The sequence below is a fragment of the Mauremys mutica genome, chromosome 1, assembly GCF_020497125.1.
Source record: "Mauremys mutica isolate MM-2020 ecotype Southern chromosome 1, ASM2049712v1, whole genome shotgun sequence".
NCBI classification, from domain to species: Eukaryota; Metazoa; Chordata; order Testudines; family Geoemydidae; genus Mauremys; species Mauremys mutica.
Genome location: NC_059072.1, coordinates 62121737 through 62142762, shown reverse-complemented (window position 1 = coordinate 62142762; position 21026 = coordinate 62121737). Strand labels below are relative to the sequence as shown.

Genomic DNA, 21026 nt, shown 5'->3' with positions numbered 1-21026 from the left:
TTGAGAGCCTACATGCCTGTCCAACTCAAAGCTGCATTCCCTGGTAGAGTGAGGGTCAACAGCCAGTGGCAGCGGGGCATGGCTTGCTTCCTCAAGCCCCATGTCATAAACATACAGCTAAGGGTAGCATAAAATCTCTCCTTACCCTGTAAAGGGTTAATCCCTCCTTTACCTGTAAAGGGTTAAGAAGCTCAGCTAACCTGGTTGGCACCTGACCAAAAGGACCAATAAGGGGAGAAGATACTTTCAAATCTGTGGGGGAAGGTTTTTGTTTTGGGTTTCTTTGTTCTCTCTGGGTCAGTGAGAAATCAGGGCAGGGAAAATACACCTCCCTAAGCCATATCTGAACTAAGCATCTAATATTACAGAAATAGTAATAGCAAGGAAATGCATTAGATTATCTTTTGTTTTAGCTTGTGAATTTTCCCTGTGCTAAGAGGGAGGTTTATCCCTCGTTTTGTAAATTTAAAGTTTTGCCTAGAGGGGAAATTCTCTGTGTTTTGCATCTTTTTGTTACCCTGTAAATTATCGTCCATCCTGATTTTACAAAGGTGATTCTTTTATCCTTTTTTTAAAAATAAACTTCTTTTAAAAACCTGATTTTTTTCAGTGTCCTAAAGACTCAGGGGGGTTGATCTGTGCTCACTTTATAACTAATTGGTTAGGATATTATTCTCAAGCCTCCTCAGGAAAGGGGATTTAGGGCTTGGAGGGATATTTTGGGGGAGGTAGGGTTCCAAGTGGCCCTTCCTAAATGTTTGTTTAAATCACTTGGTGGTGGCAGCAATACCAAGGGCAAGGAAGGAATTTGTGCCTTGGGGAAGTTTTAAACCTAAGCTGGGAGAAATAAACATGGGGGAGGGGTTCATGCAGATCCCCACATCTGTACCCCAGAGTTCAGAGTGGGGAGGGAACCCTGACACCCCATCTTCTGGAAGTACAGGGATCAGGGGCTTACAGCACAGGGCATAGGTTGCCCTCTGAGGCTCCTGAAGAGCTGTCTATGACATGCTTGCAGGGCTTCTCTGTTGTCGTAGTGAGGGACAGACAGAGCCTGCTTCATAGGTGCTTAGTCCTGGAGCCTCAAGCAACAACACTGGACCATTTCTGAATTCCATAGGTGAGAGGCATTAATCATTAGTAATGAACGAGGAGAGAAGCTGTGCAGCAGAAACATCTTTAGCATCTGAGAATTCAACTAATCATTATTTGCTCAACCTTATTGTTCAGCCAAATGCATCTTTTTATTGGAATATTGGATAAATGTAATATCCCATGTCTTCTACTCCTGAATTCCTTCTGTGTTACATAGGATTTGCCTAGGTGATCAGACTGCATAGCTCAATCATGCCTGGTCTTCCTCTGGATGTCAATGCATCCAGTCTATCATAATATGAAGGCTTCTCTATTGTGTCATTCCTGTTCTGGGGCAATTATAGCAAGTAGGCGATCAGACTATAAAAGATCATCAGTTAATGTTTCCATCTTCATTGCTGTTTGCCATGGTAGTGCCCACAATATGATTACTGTCTTCTGTCTAAATATAATCAGCTGTTGTTTCTCCTTATGAAGCTAGGTATCACATCTCCATTGTAGATTATTCACACTTTTAAAAACATCTTTCTCCTTGGTTTGCGCCTTTCCATTTGTTTTTTCCTATTTCTCTTTGTGATGCTGAGCATACCTCTTTCCATGCTTGCTAACCACATTTTGCTGCCTCCTCCATCTCCTGGGTTTCTAATTTACATGCCATGACTTACCTGGGCAGCCAGTATAATAGGCCAAGGCCTAAGCCAGGCTGTGGCCCTGCCCTCATTTCTCCTCTCCCTTGAAGGCAGTGAGGGGCTCAGCTCAGGCCAGTGGCCTGGAGCTTGGGGTTGGCTGCCCTGTGGCTCAGGCTGGCCAGTGGCCACGGGCGGGGCTCGGGCCTGCCCGGAGGTCGGGCCGGTGCTCAGGCAGGCCAGTCCGGAGTGGCTGGCAGCAGCCTGGGGCTTGGGAAGACTGGGGCAGTTCATTCAGGGCTCCTCCAGCCATGGGTGAGGAGGAGTTCCCTCACCTGCCAGAGCCCTGGGAGGCAGACAGGGCAGGGCCTTGGGCAGAAGGGGAAGTGCTGGGGTCTAGCCTCCCAGAAGGGGTGGTTCATGCACCACCCATGACGACTTAGCACGAAATAGGTTAATGAATCACACAATGAAATTGTTGGAAAGAATTATCAAGAAAAGACTTTGTGAGGAACTGGAGCACCAAGTAAGTGACAACCAATTCGGGTTTATGCTAGAAAGGTCAACTATGGATGCAGTACTTGCAGCCAGAATATTGCAAAAGATGTACAGTTAGAAATGCAAGGAACTGCAGTTAGTGTTTGTGGACTTAGAGAAGGTGTCATAGGGTAGCTGGCCCTCTGATGGAGTCTGAAAGGGTCTGCAAGGGAATTGATCCAACCCAGGTCCTCCTGGGTATAATTAACTGCCTAGGTAAATGGCAGACAGTTAATTAAACAATGAAGCACTTGTGCCTAATAAAAAGCTTCTGATAGCTGAGTTGAGGGAGACTCCAGAGGAGGGGCGCTCCCAGAGAGCCTGAGTTAGGCAGAAGCTGTGCTCCCAGGGTAGTGAGTGTGAACTAAATCGAAGCTGTGCTCCCTGAGCAAGGAGCCAGAGTCAAATGAGAGCTGTTCTAGTGTGAACTGAGCTGAACCTGTGCTCCTAGGGTAGGGAACGTGAGTTGAGTGGAAGATATGATCTTAGGATGGAGAGCCTGGATGAAGGTGAATGGTTGACTCAGGTATGGGCAAACAGACTGAGTCTCTCAGAGAGGAATCTGAGACAAAAGATTTTCTTTGTGCTTTCTGCAGAACTTTCTGTTAAATAAATTAGACTCTCTAGGGAGGGTGCGCCTTAACACCTGAAGCTTGTTTGGATTTAATTGTACTCCAGGCTGTAGGGAGTCGGGTCTCCTGAGACGCACCATGTCCAGATGCAAGGGCGTGCACTGGGGACACCCTGCATGATGACACATGGCTTATAACAGAGTTCCGAGAGAATTGACACGGTGGTGTCTGTGGTCATGCAATCAGCCGGAGATGTATGTTCAGACAATCATGAATCTGTATGAGGGTAGCACAACAGTGAGAAGCAGCTGTGGCTACAGTGAGCCATTCATAATGAGGGCAGAATCAGTTTTAAGCCCATTCCTTTTTCTGATTGTAATGGACATCTAGATGCAGGAGATTAGGGGTGAGGTTCCATGGGGCATGCTTGTCACTTATGACATGTTGTGTTGCAAAGATAAATACAAACTGGAAAGGGATGTAGCATGATGGAGGGCTGCAGTAGAAAAAAATGGTTTACAAATCAACCAACAAAAGACTGAATACATATGATGCCTTCTTGAAACGGAACAACAAGAAGCCAGTAAAACTAGATGATATAAAGCTAGTCTGTGCAACAATTCAAATACCTCAATTCAGCATTGAGTTCTGAGGGAAGTCTGGATGTTAGGAGTTGCATGAAGAGTGCTTGGTGCAAATGCAGAGAGTTGATGGGAATTTTCTGCAATAAGAATATGCCAAATAAACAAAAGAGCAAAGTGTATAAGACCATGATTAGGCCAGTCATGACATACAGGTCGGAATGCTGGCTAATATGAAAGAGAGAAGGAAAACTACTTCACACTGCTGAAATGAGAATGCTCAGGTGGATTCAGGGTAAAACAATTACACATTGAAATTGTACAAGCCATGGTGCAGGTAGCCCCCATCATGTAAGAGCTGAGGGAGTATCAACTGAGGTGGCTGGGTCATGTGAAATGATGAGATACGGGATATATTGGTCAGAAGTACAAGATCTAGTAGTCCTAGGACTAAGACCATGTGGAAGACCTAGAAAATGATGAGTTGCTAAAGGAGGATATGAAGAAGGTTGGTGTCAGCTTGGAAGTTACACCTCACAAGAAAGCTTGGAAATGAAGAACAAGAGCTGCCAATTTTTTAAGTGAGCTTGTTTGACTAGGCTCTGTCCCCTTTTTTGTTCTCTCTTTTTTTCTCTTTTTACTAATTTTTTACTCCAATTTTTACTGGCACCGGAATATCTGGAAAGTAGAGCTGAGTGATAGAATCTCTGTCCTGCAGGAAATTCTGATAGTTCAGTGTTTGTTTTTGTCCCAGTCAGGATGAAACATAAATATAATTTTTTCATGGAAGGAAAAGTGCAGACAATTTCAATCTAGAAATGTCCAAATGTTTCGATACACCTGCAGTTGTGTATGTATTATGGGAGTCACATGGCTTAGTCAGAGAAGAGACCATGGTGCATCATAGGAGATGTAGTCTGGCCAAGGAGGCAGCTCCAAAGAGGAGAATGGAGGCATGAGGCACTGCAACAAACCAAATCTGGGTTGAACCCAAAGCAAGATATTTCACTTAAACTTTTCTGAAAAAAATTCTGCTAAATCAGTTTTGAGAAAACTGCATTTTCTGTTGAAAAATCACTTTGACCATTCCTAACCAGCTCTAGTGGAAAGAGAATTTCAAATTTGCAGATAAAAATATGAACTGAAACTGAATTTTAAATATGCACATGCAAGTATTGGCATAGAAAGTGCATATTCATCCAATCAGGGAACAGAAACAATACCATGTGACTTGTCTGACCAACTGTGGTGTATTGAGGACTATGTTGGAACTGCAAGTTATCACATAAAGACTGTGGCCATGGCGTGGAGGTGGCTGGGGGCTTCTGGTCCAACTTGCAGGCTAGGGGCTCTGTAGGGAAGTGTTCAATCAAAGTCAGTCTGGAAAAAAACAGCCTAGAACTATGTGGGATGAGTTGTCCCCCTCTGCCTTAGGGAGCAGCCTGCTCTCTCTCTCTCTCTCTCTCTCTCTCTCTGGTTACTGTGTATTATCATTCTGGATTCCAAGTATAAATAATGGTACTTTGCAACTTTCCAACATGAGTATTTGATGGTTTTTTCTAACATTTCTCTGTGTATTCCATGAACATAACACCAACCAACAGAGCCTGAACAGATAATACTGGAATCTCAGAACTGTTGGTGTTCAGTCCACACAGGAAGACAATTTGCAAAATGAACTTGTCCAATGAACTGAAACAACAAATACATTTGGATAAATTATGTTTTGCTCACAAAAATTCTACAAGAGAAGCTAAATTTGTCAGATAAAACATTTGTTGTGAATCATTCACCTAGCTGTATTGTCCATAAAATGATTTCAACTGCAAGGTAGCAAGGAAATGACTACATCTGATTCACCGAGAGAAATGATTCTTCCTAAGCCCATTCTACTAGATTAATTTGCATTTGTATTCTGTGTGATTTCCAGCATAAATCACACACAACACATGAAAGAGATTACAAACACAATATCGTTGCTGCATCAAATGGTTCCATAACACATTCTTCTTTGAAATAGAAACAATCCCTCTTTCACAAGGTTAAACTTCATTATTAATACCCATAAGGCTATAGATAAAGCATGAAAATATAATGAGCTGTCTAAAGGGAGGAAAGAGGAAATGTGGAATTATAGATGCACATTACAAACCTCAGCTGAGGGCAGAGAAGCCTATTTTTAAAATAGCTAAAAAAGTTTTAAGTGTGCTGATCAATGTAAGCATGCTGTTACATCAATATTCACTTTATTGCAAATACAGTCCCATTCAATGGACGAAGTCCAATAACGGATATATAACATAGGGCTATGAGTTGCATTACAGGGGGTAACACAGTAAATAGTTCACACTTCCATTGCCAGTGGTCTTAACTCTCCATATCACTAGTTCCTAACTACTGTACTGGTATGCTTAGGCTTTTGTGCCTCAGATGGAGCCCACTACTGGTTCCATAAAGGAACTTAATGGCTTCTTACAACGATCTTAAATGAAGGAGAGTGGTTAGACTTTTGTAAATCATTTGACTTGGTCCCACACAACATTTTGATTAAAAAACTGAATGATATTAAATTAACTTGGCACACATTAATGGATTAAAAGTTGACTAACTGATGGGTCTCAAAATGTAATTGTAATTGGGGAATCATCACCGAGCGAGTATGTTTCTAGGGGGGTTCTATAGGCATCAGGTCTTGGCCCTGTGCTATTTAACATTTTTTATCAGTGACCTGGAAGAAAACATAAAATCATCCCTGATAAAGTTTGTAGATGACAAAAAAAAATTAGGGGAGTGGTAAATAACGAAGAGGACGGGATACTGACATAAACAGATCTCGATTGCTTGGTAAGATGGGCACAAGCAAACAATATGTGTTTTTAATGTGGCTAAAGGTCTTAATGTACATGTATAAGTCTAGGAACAAAGAACAGACGTCATACTTACAGAATGGGGAACTCCATCCTGGGAAGCTTTATCTCTGGAAAAACATTTGGGAGTACTGGTGGATAATCAGCTGAACATGACCTCCCTGTCTGATGTGGCCAAAAGGGCTATCCTGGTCTTTGGATGCATAAACAGGGAGTAGAGGTAATTTCACCTCTATATTTGGCACTGGTGCAGCCGCTGTTGGAATACTGTGTCTAGTTATGGTATCCTCAATTCAAGAAGGATGTTGTTAAATTGGAGATGGTTCAGAGAAGAGCCACAAGAATAAGACTCAAGGAGCTCAATCTATTTAGTTTAACAATGAGAAGGTTAAGGGGTAATTTACTTAATCTGTAAATACCTTCCTGGGAAACAATATTAAATAATGGGTTCTTCAGTCTAGCAGAGAGAGGTATAACATGATCCAGTGGCTGAAGGTGGAACTCAACAAATTCAGACTGGAAATAGGCTTGAAAATGTAGAAGAACATCTACCAGAATATTAAACAATAGAATACAAATTGAAATTTATTAAACAGTGAGATTAATCATGATTTTTTTTTAATCGCAGTTAATTTTTGAGTTAATCGTGTGAGTTAACTGTGATTAATCGACAGCCCTAATGGGAACAGAACTATAGTGTCAGTAAAACCTGTCTTTAGCACACTTTTATTTCCTTGGATTGCTCTGGTAACTTGCACTGCTGGTTGGTAGCGCTGAACTTACCACCTGTACTTAAAATAAATTCCTCTGCAAAGCACATTCGTTAATTGGTGATCTATACCCATGGGGCATCAGTCAGAGCTGGAGAGAGAGATATTAGGCCTGATTCTAAACTTGCTTACACCTGTGTAGGTCAGGAGTAACTCCAATGATATCAATGGAGTTAAAACACTGTAAGTAGGGAGAATCGGGCCCACTGAATATATAATCCTTGAAGACAGAATTAGTTGAAATGCCATGGCTTTTGTTTGCATATGCAGATTGTTTTTGAGACTGTGGACTTTCTCTTTGAGAATTTTATTCTTTAAATAATTTGAGGACAATTGTCTTTACAGGCAAAATGTATCATACTAATTGGTACTTTATTATGCATCAGAACACCAATGGGGTGTGCAGATCCTTTGGTGGTCCAAGCAGCGAGCTTTGCCACATCCCACCTTTGTGCAGCCTCCTCCTAGGAGAATCAAAAGGGTGGGGTACAGTGGGGCTCTGAGTTCCCTTCCAAGGGGCACCTGTACACCCCTGCCAGAGTTACCCACTGACTGTGTTCAGAGCAAAGCAGTGAAATCTGGAGCTAACGTGGCACTGAGTGATATGGCTTCATATATCAACTACAAAAACATAATGCAGATTTTTATATGAGCAGTATGTTAAAACCTCTACACAGAATATTTCCCATCCATACTGGATAATGACAGGTTGTAAGCCCTGCAGCAGCTTCTTCACTATTACTACACAGCACATAAAACTGATATTCACATAGAAAATTTACTATGAATCATATGGTCATTTTGATGCATCAGTATTTAAGTGTGGCACTCCCCATGGCTTTAATGAGCGTTATGAAAGATACTTTAAATGTTAAGAGGTGCAGTATTGTAAGGTAATATTTTGTCTTCTGTCTATTTTTACTATTGCATTTACCTTCTGAAAATGGGGGGTAGGAGGGGAGTCAGACTGTAAAGACTTACACAGAAAGACATTGTATGATCCTCTTGCTGCCCTAAAGGCGACTCTCACTGGAGAGGAGTTTGTCTCTACCTTAAAGAAAATGTCATCATTTTTCTGAGTAGGTCTGTTCTATGATGGAAATGATATCTGCAAAGCTACTCGTGTGTAAATTTCTGCAGGGTTAGGGACACAAGAAGAAATTGTTCTTTCAAACCTTTGTTAAAGACACAGTGCATGGTACGTGTGTTGGTAGATAACAATAAACCAGGAAGCCTGAAGCTGGGATTTCTCAGATGCTGAAGCTGGTGGCAGTTGTAATTTTAACAAAAATGGAGATAATGTCAATGATAGTTATAAAAGTGACTATTTATTCTGGACAAAAATGTCATACCTAGATGTCTAAATCCAGATCCTTAATTCATATTTAGGCAGCTAAACATCAATGACTTTATTTTCAGAACTGCTGAGCACCCATAAATCTCACTGATGTCAATGGAAGCTGTTGGTGCCCAGCACTTCTGAAAACCAAACTTGCTTCCTTGGAGAAATAGAACCTGAGTTCTATCTCCATTATCACTGGGACATTCTGATGCTCATGTATGATCCAGGGACCTCTTGTTGCCAACTGGCAGAGGGTACAGGGGGTGCATAGGGTTTTACAGAGAACCATGGGTCAGATATATGCATAATAGTTCACCAAAGGGTGGCAGGTAAGGTCTACTGAGAGCTACTAACCCACTGGTCATCATAACCATTGTGAAATGTATGTATGGATAATATTTAAGAAGTTATGTATCTATACGGAAAATGATGTTCTTAAAGTCTTGGAGTTAAGGCAAGTCACCAAGGTCACATACTTCAGACCGGTTCCTTTCAGGTGGAAGGTAACAGATACTTTTCTCCCTGTCTGGTCATATGTATATTATGTTTTGTCTGCCTCACACTGGAGGCCTATGTTGTTGTGTATTTGGTTGTCATGGGTTTTGTTACTATGGCAACTGAGTTAGACTATTAAGGGATAGCTCAGCCGGTTTCAACCGGCTGAGTGAGCTCTCTGTTTCTGTAAATAAAATGGAGGTTTTGGTTAGCTGTCTGCTCTCTGGCCTCAAGTGATTGCTTCCTACACCGGCTGCCCCTAGGACATAACACTGGCGACGAGGATGGGATCCTGGTGCTGCTTCAGTAACAGAAGGAAGTAGAAGTCGAGGTAAAGACCAAACAAAGAAAAAAAGCTTGTATGTCATGTCAGAGTGTAAGAAATGCACCCCAGTGGGCACCCCTACACCCATGGGACTGGCCTGAAAACCCGTGGCAACGTATTCACGTTGACTTTGCTGGCCCCCTTGAAGGAAGCATGTTCTTGGTGGCAGTAGATGCCCATTCTAAATGGCCAGAAGTCTCTATAATGCAGTCCACTACTGCAGAGAGTACTATCCAAAAACTACGAGGACTCTTTAGTCGTTTTGGTCTGCCAGAACAACTTGTGAGTGACAACGGACCGCAGTTCGTCTCTCAGGAGTTTCAAAATTTTATGAAGGCAAATGGGATACACCACATCACGTCAGCACCATATCATCCGTCCACCAACGGATTAGCTGAAAGATTTGTGCAGACAATGAAAAACGCTTTGAAATCAGCAAAGGGACAACACTCCATTCAAAAGCGTCTGGATACCTTCTTACTTTCCTATAGAAACACACCTCATGCTACGACCCAGGCTTCCCCAGCCTTTCTAATGATGGGACGACAGCTGCGCACTTGCTTTGATCTGCTGAAACCTTCTGAACCCAGACAAACTGTGCAACATCAGCAGCAATATCAAGTAATCAGATGGGCACCCAGAGCAAAAGACCAAACCTTTAGCCCAGGGCAGCCAGTTTTGGCTCGGAATTATACTTCCAGAGCTAAATGGGTCCCGGCCACAGTCATCACTCAAACAGGACCTGTTTCCTATACAGTCCGGACTGCAGAGAATCTTACCTGGCGGCGACATGTAGATCAGCTGTTGCCAGGTCATGCCAGTCTTCAGGACCCATCTGCAGTTGAGGGGTCTGACTTCACCCCTCCTGGTGAGACACCGAATCATGAGTCACCTGTTCCTGACTGTTCTCCTCCATTACTGCCGGCAGCTGAGATACCCCTTTGCCCAGCACGAGCTGATACCACCTCCTCACCTATTCGTGCTGCGGACCCTGAGCCCCTAGTACTTTCGGGTGCAACAACACCAGAAGTTCGCCGTAATCCACCTAGAGACAGAAGGCCTCCTCATCGGCTGGATCTTTAGTTAGGGCAAACCCACGGTTATGGGGCAAAATAATCCCCAGGGTTTAGCCGGGAATGGAGGCAGTCTACCCTCCTTCTCTAGTTTAGTGTGTGTTTTATTTAGGGGATGTTCTTATTACGGGGGGAGGAATATGTTGTGTATTTGGTTGTCATGGGTTTTGTTGCTATGGCAACTGAGTTAGACTATTAAGGGATAGCTCAGCCGGTTTCAACCGGCTGAGTGAGCTCTCTGTTTCTGTAAATAAAATGGAGGTTTTGGTTAGCTGTCTGCTCTCTGGCCTCAAGTGATTGCTTCCTACACCGGCTGCCCCTAGGACATAACATATGTGACTAAGCCCAGCGCCTGACAAAAGGTTGTAAAATCCACAAGAGAGAAAATCTACAGGAAGAAACAAAACAGCACTCTTGGTTATGAATGAAGACAAAGGATGGGAGGCAAAGGAACACACTTGCTCTTTCACTTAGCAGACGAACAGCAAGCTGACAGAGTTTCTTTCATGAATGGAGGACTGCAGCAAAGCCTGGCTGCAAAACACAAGGATTCTAGGTGAGCAATACTCTACAAGACATGAGATTATCTTGTTAATTAAGACTAGGTTATAGAGTGTGTTATGAATTTATTTTATATGTAACTGTTTGTTTCCAATGCTACTGCTTGCTATTACTTGAATTTCTTTGCTTTGTTAAATAAACTTATGTTTATAGTGAAATCAAGTATATTTCAATGCTGTGTGTGTTAAGTGGAGCAGTGATCTGAGATGGAACTGGTAAGCTGTGGTGTACTGCCTCTTTGGAAGCAGTAAATCTGACTGCTGCAAGTGTCTACTGGAGCAGGAGCTTGGACCTCCAGGGAGATGCTCAGAGGGCTCAGGGATAGGAGTGTGCCTCTTGCTAACCTGTAGAAAGGCAGTGGGGCCTGCGTAAACCTAGAGGGGAGTGCTTGTGTTGCCTGTAGCCAGTGGACATGGGGAGCTGGCCCCCTGAAGGGCACAGACAAGGCTTCCTCATGCTAAGGACACATGGTAGCAAGGTGCCTCACAGCCCTGGGTAACCCCAGAAAGTGTCTCATCAAGTCATGCAATATAAAGGCAATTAAAAAGTCCTAAATGGCCAGGTGTTGCAATAACAGCATTTCATGCCTGGATATAAAAATTTGGGAGAGGTATTGCTGTTTGCATCACTAGCATTTGTTATGATCTGCAGAGTCAGTCTGAATGCTTTTAAAAAAAACAAAACAACACACAACAGCTTCTACTACTGCCTTCTATGTTGTTGGTGCCACTGCCCACATTTGGGAGCTAGGTTAAAGTGCACCCTGTGGATCTCGAAATACTATAATGATGAAAATCAATTTCAGTTCCTACTTCTGAAAGCTGCTGGTACAGAATGTTACTAAATGCCAGCAGGGACTTTATAGAAAAGATAGATAGAAATATAGTCCTGTATTGCAAAATCCTATATGAGGAACTCAGGGAGACAAACATCAATGTGGAGCATTATTTTGTTTGCATTTTTTTCAATAGGTTTTTAAAAAATGCTATGAGTGATAGATGTGCCACATGGAGTTGAGAAATTTTTCAAAAGAGTTTCATCCTTGAGAACCTATTATATCAACCTGGCTGCCAACAAGGTCAGGGAGACCTTTTGTTATCAACATTTTAAATACTTGCTGTGCTGTTAATCTGGACCTGTTTTAGGCTGGAGAAGCTTTGAACTGTTTTCTCAGGTTCATGGATCACTGTAACTCTTACTGATGTAAATGTTTTCTTTGATCTCCTTTTGAGTTTGTGAATTATCACCCCAACATCACACTAAGTAACAGTGTGAACCTGATTTTCAAAAGTGCTGAACCTCTGTAGCTCCCTTTGACTCAGCACTTCTGAAAAATCAGGTCCTTCAGTCCTAGGACCCTATATGGACAAATGCCCTTTTAGTTCAATTACAGTTATTTTACTTCATCACACCATTAAATCATTCATAATTGTAGACCTTACACGTCCCATTTTTCTTTACACTGTGCTTCCTATGAAATTGTAACTTACTGTAGGTCACTCCCTTCTGATACAAAAAGTGTAAACTGAAACAATGCAGGTGTATATTTTTATACTGAATATTGGGGAAGTGACGGGTTTATTATATATTTGCTCAGGGCTGAGCAGAGCAGATGTAGGGGTGTCCAGGTGCTAACACAATATATAGAATAATAATAATTAATAATCCATTTGGTCACTATTTTTCACAGAAGCATCAGCCTCCAAGGTGATGAGTGCAAGCCAAATACCTTCACCTCTCATTAATGTCAAGGGGGGTTATGGCAGGTATGGGTCTGGCCTCATACCTGTACCTGAAAACACTAGATTAAGTAAATTATAAATCTACCTAGCCCATCCCCTGCCTCATGGTGAGATTTCTTTTAGAGGGGTATATCCAGAAATAGTGGGCCATATTCAGCCCTGCTGCAATGAGGCACACAATTCTATTGAAGTCTAAGGAGCTACTGGGATAAATTTAGCTCCAGAGAATGTCACTCTAAATTTTTACCTGTTATTTCCTTAATATAATTGAGATAAATTCACAACTCACATAAGGGGGTCACTGAAGACTTGTTTTAAAGCACAGTATATTAAAACAGATATTCACACTTAAGGAATTTCATTTTCAGTAGCTGAGGATACTTATTAGATCTCCCATTATTTAGCAGGAGCTTGTAATTAAAATTTTATCCATCAGAAAGTGTCTCTTCTATTTAACTTGTTATATCCCACAGCAGTTGAAAACTTATAAAGCATAGATGTCCAAAGTTAATTTGGTTTTCAAATAGGTCAGCTGGTGATTAACTGGCACAACTGACAGGTCATGGAGATTCCTTATTGTCAAGGCAGTTTGATGGCTTAGAGCCAACATTTGTTGAGGTGATCTGTCTAGCAGAGCTGTAGATGATGTGCAAGTGGTGGGTTTTTTTGGTTTTTTTTTCAAATGGAGTTTTTTGTTGATTATCCAGTCCAGATTTTGCACTGACTAACTTGCAGTGAAATCTCCACAGGGTGCTAATCAGTGCAGAATTCGGCTCTTCATTTTCTTCTATTGTTGGAAGCACACGTAATGTAGGGTTCACAATTACTGTGATCTGAGAACTCCTTCTAAATCAGCATGAAGAATATGGAAAGGCACAACAGCAAAAACAGTCAAGCATTCTAACAATCTAGAAAGTGAAATGTAGAAGTTCAGTTTGACATTCAGGATGACTGCAATTAACTTATTAACTAGAGATGAAAAATCTGAGGAAAAAAAAAGTCTGTTTGGTTCAAATGGATTCTGAAAATTTTGGAATTGTCTTGCCAAAGTGAGAAACCTGGAAAAAATATTCATTTAGAAAACACCACCATATGCTGTTTTCAAAATGATATTTGCTTCCTGGTACCAGCAGCTACTGAGTGAAATTGACATTCCTGTGTATTCTGGGGGGGCATCATGAAACTGACAAGAATACTGGTCTCACTGAGAAGCTAGCAGGGATCCCAGGGTCTGCAGCTCCAAGGTAGCCCCGTCTCCTCAATGTGGACTGCCCCGGGACCAGTGACACCAGGACTTCCAGATTCCCGGCCAGCCTGGAGCTCCAGTTAGTTGAGTCGCCCAGTGTTTCTATACTTCCCATCTCCTCAGTAAGGAGCCTAGAAACCCCTAAAGCCCTGGCATGGGTCTGGCCAAAGCTGCACACCTTGGAAGCATGCGGGTCTTCAGACTTAGGACAGACCACATGTCAGGCTGCCTCAGAGCCATGGAACCTGGAAACATGGAAGCCCCGGTGGGTCGGCCCTAGAGCCGCAGAGCAGGAAGCCTTCTAGTCCTGACAGACCCAGCTCTAGCTAGGGCTCTGCAGGTTGGCAGACTCCCTGATACAGAGCTGTGGACATTGGAAACTAAGTTTCATCAGAAAATTTCCAACCAGCCCTATTGATAACATTCCATTATAGGACAATCCCTCAGTTTTGCTACTGCAATACAAAATTAAGTCTGGAGTTGCAACCACTGATCCAGTTCAACTCAAGAAGAAAATGGCAAATTAAACAGCTGCATCTTTTTGTTTTCAATGCTATTGGGTTTAAGTAGGAACATAACTGAAACCATACTTGGAGAAAGAGCAGCTTTTTAAAAATATAAAAATAGGCTACTGTAAATAAAAGATTGTAAGAAACCAGACTTTCCATGCAGTAGAAAATATAAGGAAGTAAAAAATAAGGAAAAGTCAAGCTAAAAAACCAAGATGAAGAAACAACGCATATAAATAAGTTCAAACCTGTTTGGGCATCATAAACTTTTAAATAGGGTCAGCCCATGAAATTCAGGAATAGGAAAAGGAAAAAATGTTTCATATCTAAGATCAAAAAGGACCTAGAGCACACACTAGTGATACACATCTTTGCAGAAAAAGAAGCAGATTCTACACCAAGAGACCTTTGAAAGGGTTTGTAAAATAAGGAATTACATACACAGTGCTTTACTGGAGAACCAGTACAGGAGAGCTCATAAGACTAGTCAAGAAAGCAATTTTTTAAAGCCAACATGTCTTAATAAATATTTAAGTGCGTTCATCTGCTCTGCTTTCATCAAGAGCTCTATAAAAGCCTATACATTTTAAATGCCCACCTTTGCCTGGAATTTAATTTGTTTGTTATACTTTGCTTTGGGAAGTTCTTGCTTTCTTAATATTGACCAGACACCAGGGGCTGATTATTCAATACCACCGCAATCTGTGCATTTAAAACGGAATGCTCAAATCCTATATATTTGAGTTACTAGTAGCCAAGCTGATTGGTATGTTGGTCTTCTTCATAGCATATGCACAACATGGCTCAAGTGGCACGGGACCAGGATTCATCACCAAATTTAGTCCACTTGTTGGATCATTAGCTTCCCCGGCCCAGGCCGGGTACTGATGGGAGTGCGACGTGAATGCTGATCCATGCCCGGTGACTCTGCACAGTCAGAAGGATAAGATAAATCGGGAAAACAGTTCCTAAACTCCTGCTTTACAAAAGACTAGCAGGTCAAGATTCACATCTGGGGATTAAGTGAAAAAATAAGACTATTTTTAACTGACCAACACCATAAATTGGCTTGGAACTCTTTAATCACAACTCAGTTACAAATGTCCATGAGGCCCAATCTTTCAGCTGTTACCTGGGCAAAATCCCCAGTTACTTCAATGGGCATTTTACCTGGGAAAGACTGCAACGTATGGCTTTCTTTGGCACCCCGTGTGCCCAGGCTGACTTTAAAATATTATGGCTGTCTTGCCAGGAGTATTTATTTAATTTTTTTTTTTAAATCTAACTAAACTCCAAAATACAAAACCAAGACAAAATTAGGAGACAGTATCTCCATCTCTTAAATTTATAGACACAATGGTGGGATTTTCAGAAGACATAAGGGTGTTAGATGTCCAGCTCCTATTGAAATTCAATGCAATGTGGGTGCCTTGCTCTTAAGACACTTTTGAAAATCTCACCCAATGGTATCTGCATAGTAGATCATAGAATGTTTATCATTAGTACTTCTGATTCAGGGCCGTGGTCGCACCACAGCAGGGAATAGATCCTTCTCCCTCTCCTCATATCTGGAACAGACTCCCTCATTTCCTCCATCTTTTTGTCAAATTGACTCCCAGACACCCTCCAAATCCCATCTCAAGACTTATGTCTTCTGCCAGACCAAAAACTCATAAGCCTCATTCTAATAAGAAAATCACCTTTTTTCCCCAGAGCCTCCACTTTCTCAGATACTCAGTCATTTTCCTCAGACTTTAGCCCCCATAGTCTCTACACCTGTCTACTGCTCTGCAGATAATATTTATTCACATTTATTTAGAAATGGGCTTGCGCTGTGAAGTTTCACTCCAGATCTAAGTGCCCCAATGTTTCAGTAGCTGGAGTCAATATCACCACCCTCAGATGCAGGGTAGTGTGGCCTAGTGGCCAGAGTCAATACCACTGCTCTGGATTGCAGGGTCGTGTGGCCTTGGGGCCATCACAAGGGGAGAGGCAGCCCTGGTAGGGGGGTCTGGGACCACTCTACTCCACAAGGCCCTGACCCAGGGCCCTAACAGTGGCGGAATGGTCTGCCACTGGGTGAGTGGGGAATCCCACCGAAACATGCTGAACTCATGAGGGTGGAAGGTACCACTCTCTCACCCTCCCTAGGTCACTTCCTACCAACTTTCCTGCAGCAGCGGTACATAGGGCACTGGGGCCTCCAGGCTCCTCAGTGCAGGATGGTCTCTGGGGTTCCGATGGTGACAGGCCTCTGGTCCAGGTCTTAGGCTCTTCAGTTCCCATAAGTAAGGGATGTAATGGCTCCTGAGCTGGAGCCTCTACCAAGCATCCTTCCTCCTGGGCAATCAGCCTAGACTGAGGTAGGCTGCTCCCTTTTATACTGCAGCAGCAGTTGGAGCGTGCCTAGCAGGGTCGAGGGTGTGTGGCTTCTGCTGCTCAGAGCACTGCCTTAATTCCTGCCGTTCCAGTGCAGGGCCAGTCCACCCCATCACAAATCCATTGCATGTCTCAGGAGCCACCCAGTCCCTCTTGAATGCCCCCGCCCCATACGTGTGTTTACTTTCAACATTATACACTGAGGTCAGTAGCACAAAGCTTATCAAGATAGTCTCTTGCAGAAAGCAAAGCGAAGAAGCATAAAAAAAAAGTAGCTGATCATTTTTGCTCCATGTCCAGCACAAAAAGTGGCCAGTAAGAGCACATAAGCAGGCTAATTCCTATTCCATCCCACTGTTAGCAGATATAGCACAAGCAGAGAAAAAGGAGAGACTACAGAAAAGAAAGTAAAAGAACACTGGCAGAAGCAAGATTGCTCTGGTGACATTTACAGCAGTACTAAGTGCCATTTCTGGTACTTGCAGAGGGATTCTCTGGCTCCAGGTAAATTTAAAATGCCTGGAGAATCATGAAAATCATCCACCCCATTTATAAGTGAGTACAAAGGGCTCTGTGATAATGGTGATACTTCTCAGGCAGCCAGGGCTGTGAGCCACCTTGTCACCACTTGCCTCTGGCACAGGGGAGTCTTGCCTGTACTAGCTGGGGGTTAGCTCCCTTCCACAACTAACCCATCAGCCACTCAAGCACTCTCCTCTGGGCTACACCAGCCCAGTCTTTGCCTTGCAGGTTGGCAACTGAATTATGGTTGCCTATACAAGCTTTATTCTGGCTTTTCTTCACTTGAGTGCTTGACTTTGTAACTTAATAACATTGTTCTCATGTAGTTTTTGTGTGATATATATTAGTACTGAATACTTGCCTGGGGACAAATCACACAGGACCAGATTCTGCTACCTTTAATAGCACCTTAGTCTTCAAGAATCCCAAGCAGATATCATAGGACTATGTGTGGAGTAAGGTTCTATTCAGTGAGTAAAGGGATTAGATTTGGCTCACAGGCAATCTGAACATCATACTGGCATATAAATTGCCAGAAAAACTCACTCTACTCTCCAAACCCCTGAACTTTCTCAACAGCAGAGTCCACGTATGAAATGAAAATTGACTCATTCATTTCTAACTTTTCATCTTTTGAATATGCTGCCACAGAGGTCAGGATCAGATGAGGAAACATATCCCCCTAAGTATTGCTGGTGGTTATTTATTTTTAAAGCCGCTTCTATTTATAGAAGAGCACTGACAATAGCACCTCTGGCTGCAAACCTGTCATATCTGATAAGCAAAGCAAGGCTGGGCTTGCTTAGTGTTTGGATTGGAGCTTTGGTACTGCAGGAAGTGGTACTGATGATTTAATACATGGCATTTTCCTTGCTGACTCACTGTGTTGCTGTGGGCATCGTGCTGCTGGAGGTTCTGTCTCCCAGATGAGATGTAAAACTTCTTATTAAAGATCCCATGACACTTTTGTAAAAGTAAGAACGACTTCATGAGGATGCTGGAATCTCCTGAGCAGTGTCACTTGCAGTGACAGACCCTTAAGCAGGTTTCATCTTGTCTACTAACTCATGGGACAAAATTTGTCCCTTAAAATGACTTTATCTACACAGATACTTGTATAACCCCATCACCATAATATCTGAACAGTTACTCTGACATACTCTCAGACCCAGTTCAGTAACAGCTCTTCATACTGGTGCACACTTTGTACATTTTTTGGTTAGTGTTTTTCATGACTGAAGATGACACTGATAACAGTATTATGTCTTGTGAGTATGAGTGTGGCTAAATAGGCCAATGTGCAAGTGGCAGTCCTTTCTGCACTGAGTGCATATATAGCTCAATATCGAGAAAGGGATTACAGTCTATGCCTGCTCAATCTGCTGCTGTTTACAACTCAGTCTCTGTGCTTCAAGATCCATATGGTGGCAGGGCCGCCCAGAGGGGGGTGCAAGTGGGGCAATTTGCCCCAGGCCCCACAAGGGCCCCCACGAGAGTTTTCAGGGGCCCCCATGAGAGTTTTCGGTGGGTCTTCGGCGGCAGGTCCTTCACCAAACACACCTGGATCGAGTGAAGGACCCGCTGCCGAAGACCAGGAGCTTCTTCCACTCTGGGTCTTTGGCGGCAGTTCGGTGGCGGGTCCTTCACTCACTCTGGGAACTGCCGCCGAAGTGCCCCGAAGACCCAGAGCGGAAGGACCCCCGCTGCTGAAGACCCCAAGCCCCCTGAATCCTCTGGGTGGCCCTGTCCAGTGGTTAATCTCAACTGAGTATCCCCATCATTGACTGCTGCTTGGTTGGATGATCTACCTATATCTGAAGACTCCCAGCTGTCGACATAAATGTCGCTCTTTTTCAAGTTATGCTTCAATGCATCTTTGAAGTGTTTCTTCTGGTCATCTTGTATGCAGTTTCTCACTTTAAGTTCGCCATACAGCAACTTATTTGGCATTTCACTGTCATCCATCCTCAACACCAGCATAACTGTGATGCGATAAGCATGGCTTCAATCCTTGTGGACTGACTACATTCCAGAACCTCATTATTGGTAACTTTATCCTGCCATTTGAAGCAGAGTATTGCATGCAGATGTCACATATGGAACGTATCTAGAAGCTTGATGTGATGCCTGCAGCAGGTCCAGATCCTGCACCCATACTACAAATTGGACAGCACAACCGCTTTATAGATTTTTAGCTTGGTTTGAAGCTTAATACCATTTTGCTGCCAGACTCTGTCTTATAGTCTGCCAAATGATGATCTGGCTTTATTGTTGCAACTTGTCAGTTCCTTGTCTATAGCAGCAGCATTCAACCATGTGCTGCCAAGACAGCAGAAGTCCGTAACAGCTTTCATTGTTGCTGATGGTGACTTTTGGTTTTGTGTAGGTATTCCCTGGTGCAGACTGACACAACTTCTGTCTTTTTCATATTGATTGTCAGCTTGTACCTTTCTGCAGACTCTGCAAATCTATCCATAATCAATTCTATCTCTTCTGTAGGATGTGCTTCTAGATCAGTGGTTCCCAAACTTGGTTCGCGGCTTGTTCAGGGTAAGCCTCTGGCGGGCCGCGAGACGCTTTGTTTACCTGAGCGTCCACAGGTACGGCTACTTGCAGCTCCCAGTGGCTGCAGTTCGCCATTCCCGGCCAATGGGAACTGCAGGAAGCGGTGGCCCAGACTGTGCCGTGTCCTGCAGCTCCCATTGGCCGGGAACAGCAAGCCGTGGCCATTAGGAGCTGTGAGCAGCCGTACCTGTGGACGCTCAGGTAAACAAAGCGTCTCGCGGCCTGCCGGGGCTTACCCTGAACAAGCCACGAACCAAGTTTGGGAACCACTACTCTAGAGCATAATCATCAGCATACAACAACCCATGAACAATTGCCTCAAAGACTTTTGTGGAAGATCGCAACCTGTTCAGGTTGAATAATCTTCCAGAGGAACTATGAGTCTATGAATATCCTGATACTTGCATTCAGGTCTCTTTTAGCATCATCGACCATTGCTACATTGAAGAGATTGAACAGGACTGGACCAATTATTCAGCCCTCTTTAATACCATTAGTGACAGGAAATGGGTCAGACAGAATACATCTACACAGACTTCTTGGAGCATTCTGTCATGAAATAGCTTCAGAATGTTAGTGAATTTTTCTGGACAACCAAACTTACATAAAAATTGCAAAAGTGCAGGTCTACTGATGGTGTCAAATGCTTTAGCCAAGTTGATGAAGACAGCATAAAGGTCCTGTTGCTGTTCTCCTGCATCTGACAAACTACAAAGATCATGTCTGCCATTCCTTGCATTGGCGTGAAACTGCATTGCGACTCTGATAGCATGCAATTAGTGATGTTACGTAGCAGACAATCAAAGAGTACTCTGGCTGGAACATTTCCAGTGATAGAGAGTAACAAGATACTGCAATAGTTGCCACAGTTGGACTTTTTACCTTTCCTGTTGTATATGGTAACAATAGTGATATCTTTGAAGTCGTGTAGTATATCTTCAATTCTCCATATATTAAGAAAGAGTCCAGACAGTCACCTTAACAAGGTCTCGCCTCCATACTTGAATATTTCTGCAGGAATGCCATGAGATCTTCAGTATCATGAAGAGTTGCCCACTCACAATTTACATTAGCACTGCAAGGTCAGACAGAGCCACGGTGATGTTGTTGCAGAACAGTGCTTGTGTAGCTTCATCTTGTAATTGCTTTACGTTGAGCCATCTGATTGGTTTAGATGATAACTTGTGCTGCACTGGTTGTATTATCAGTAAGAGTTTTG

At 43.0% G+C, this 21026-nt stretch overlaps 1 protein-coding gene across 1 annotated transcript in view; it reads left to right on the top strand.

Annotated features, from left to right (window-relative positions):
- Positions 1-10576: 10576 nt before the first annotated feature.
- Positions 10577-21026, top strand: part of PPM1H (protein phosphatase, Mg2+/Mn2+ dependent 1H) — a 232889-nt gene continuing 222439 nt past the window's right edge. Inside the window, exon 1 of the mRNA XM_045032965.1 lies at positions 10577-10839. Within this exon, the coding sequence (XP_044888900.1) occupies positions 10721-10839 (119 nt within the window). The 5' untranslated portion in view covers positions 10577-10720. The remainder of the gene's footprint in view (positions 10840-21026) is intronic.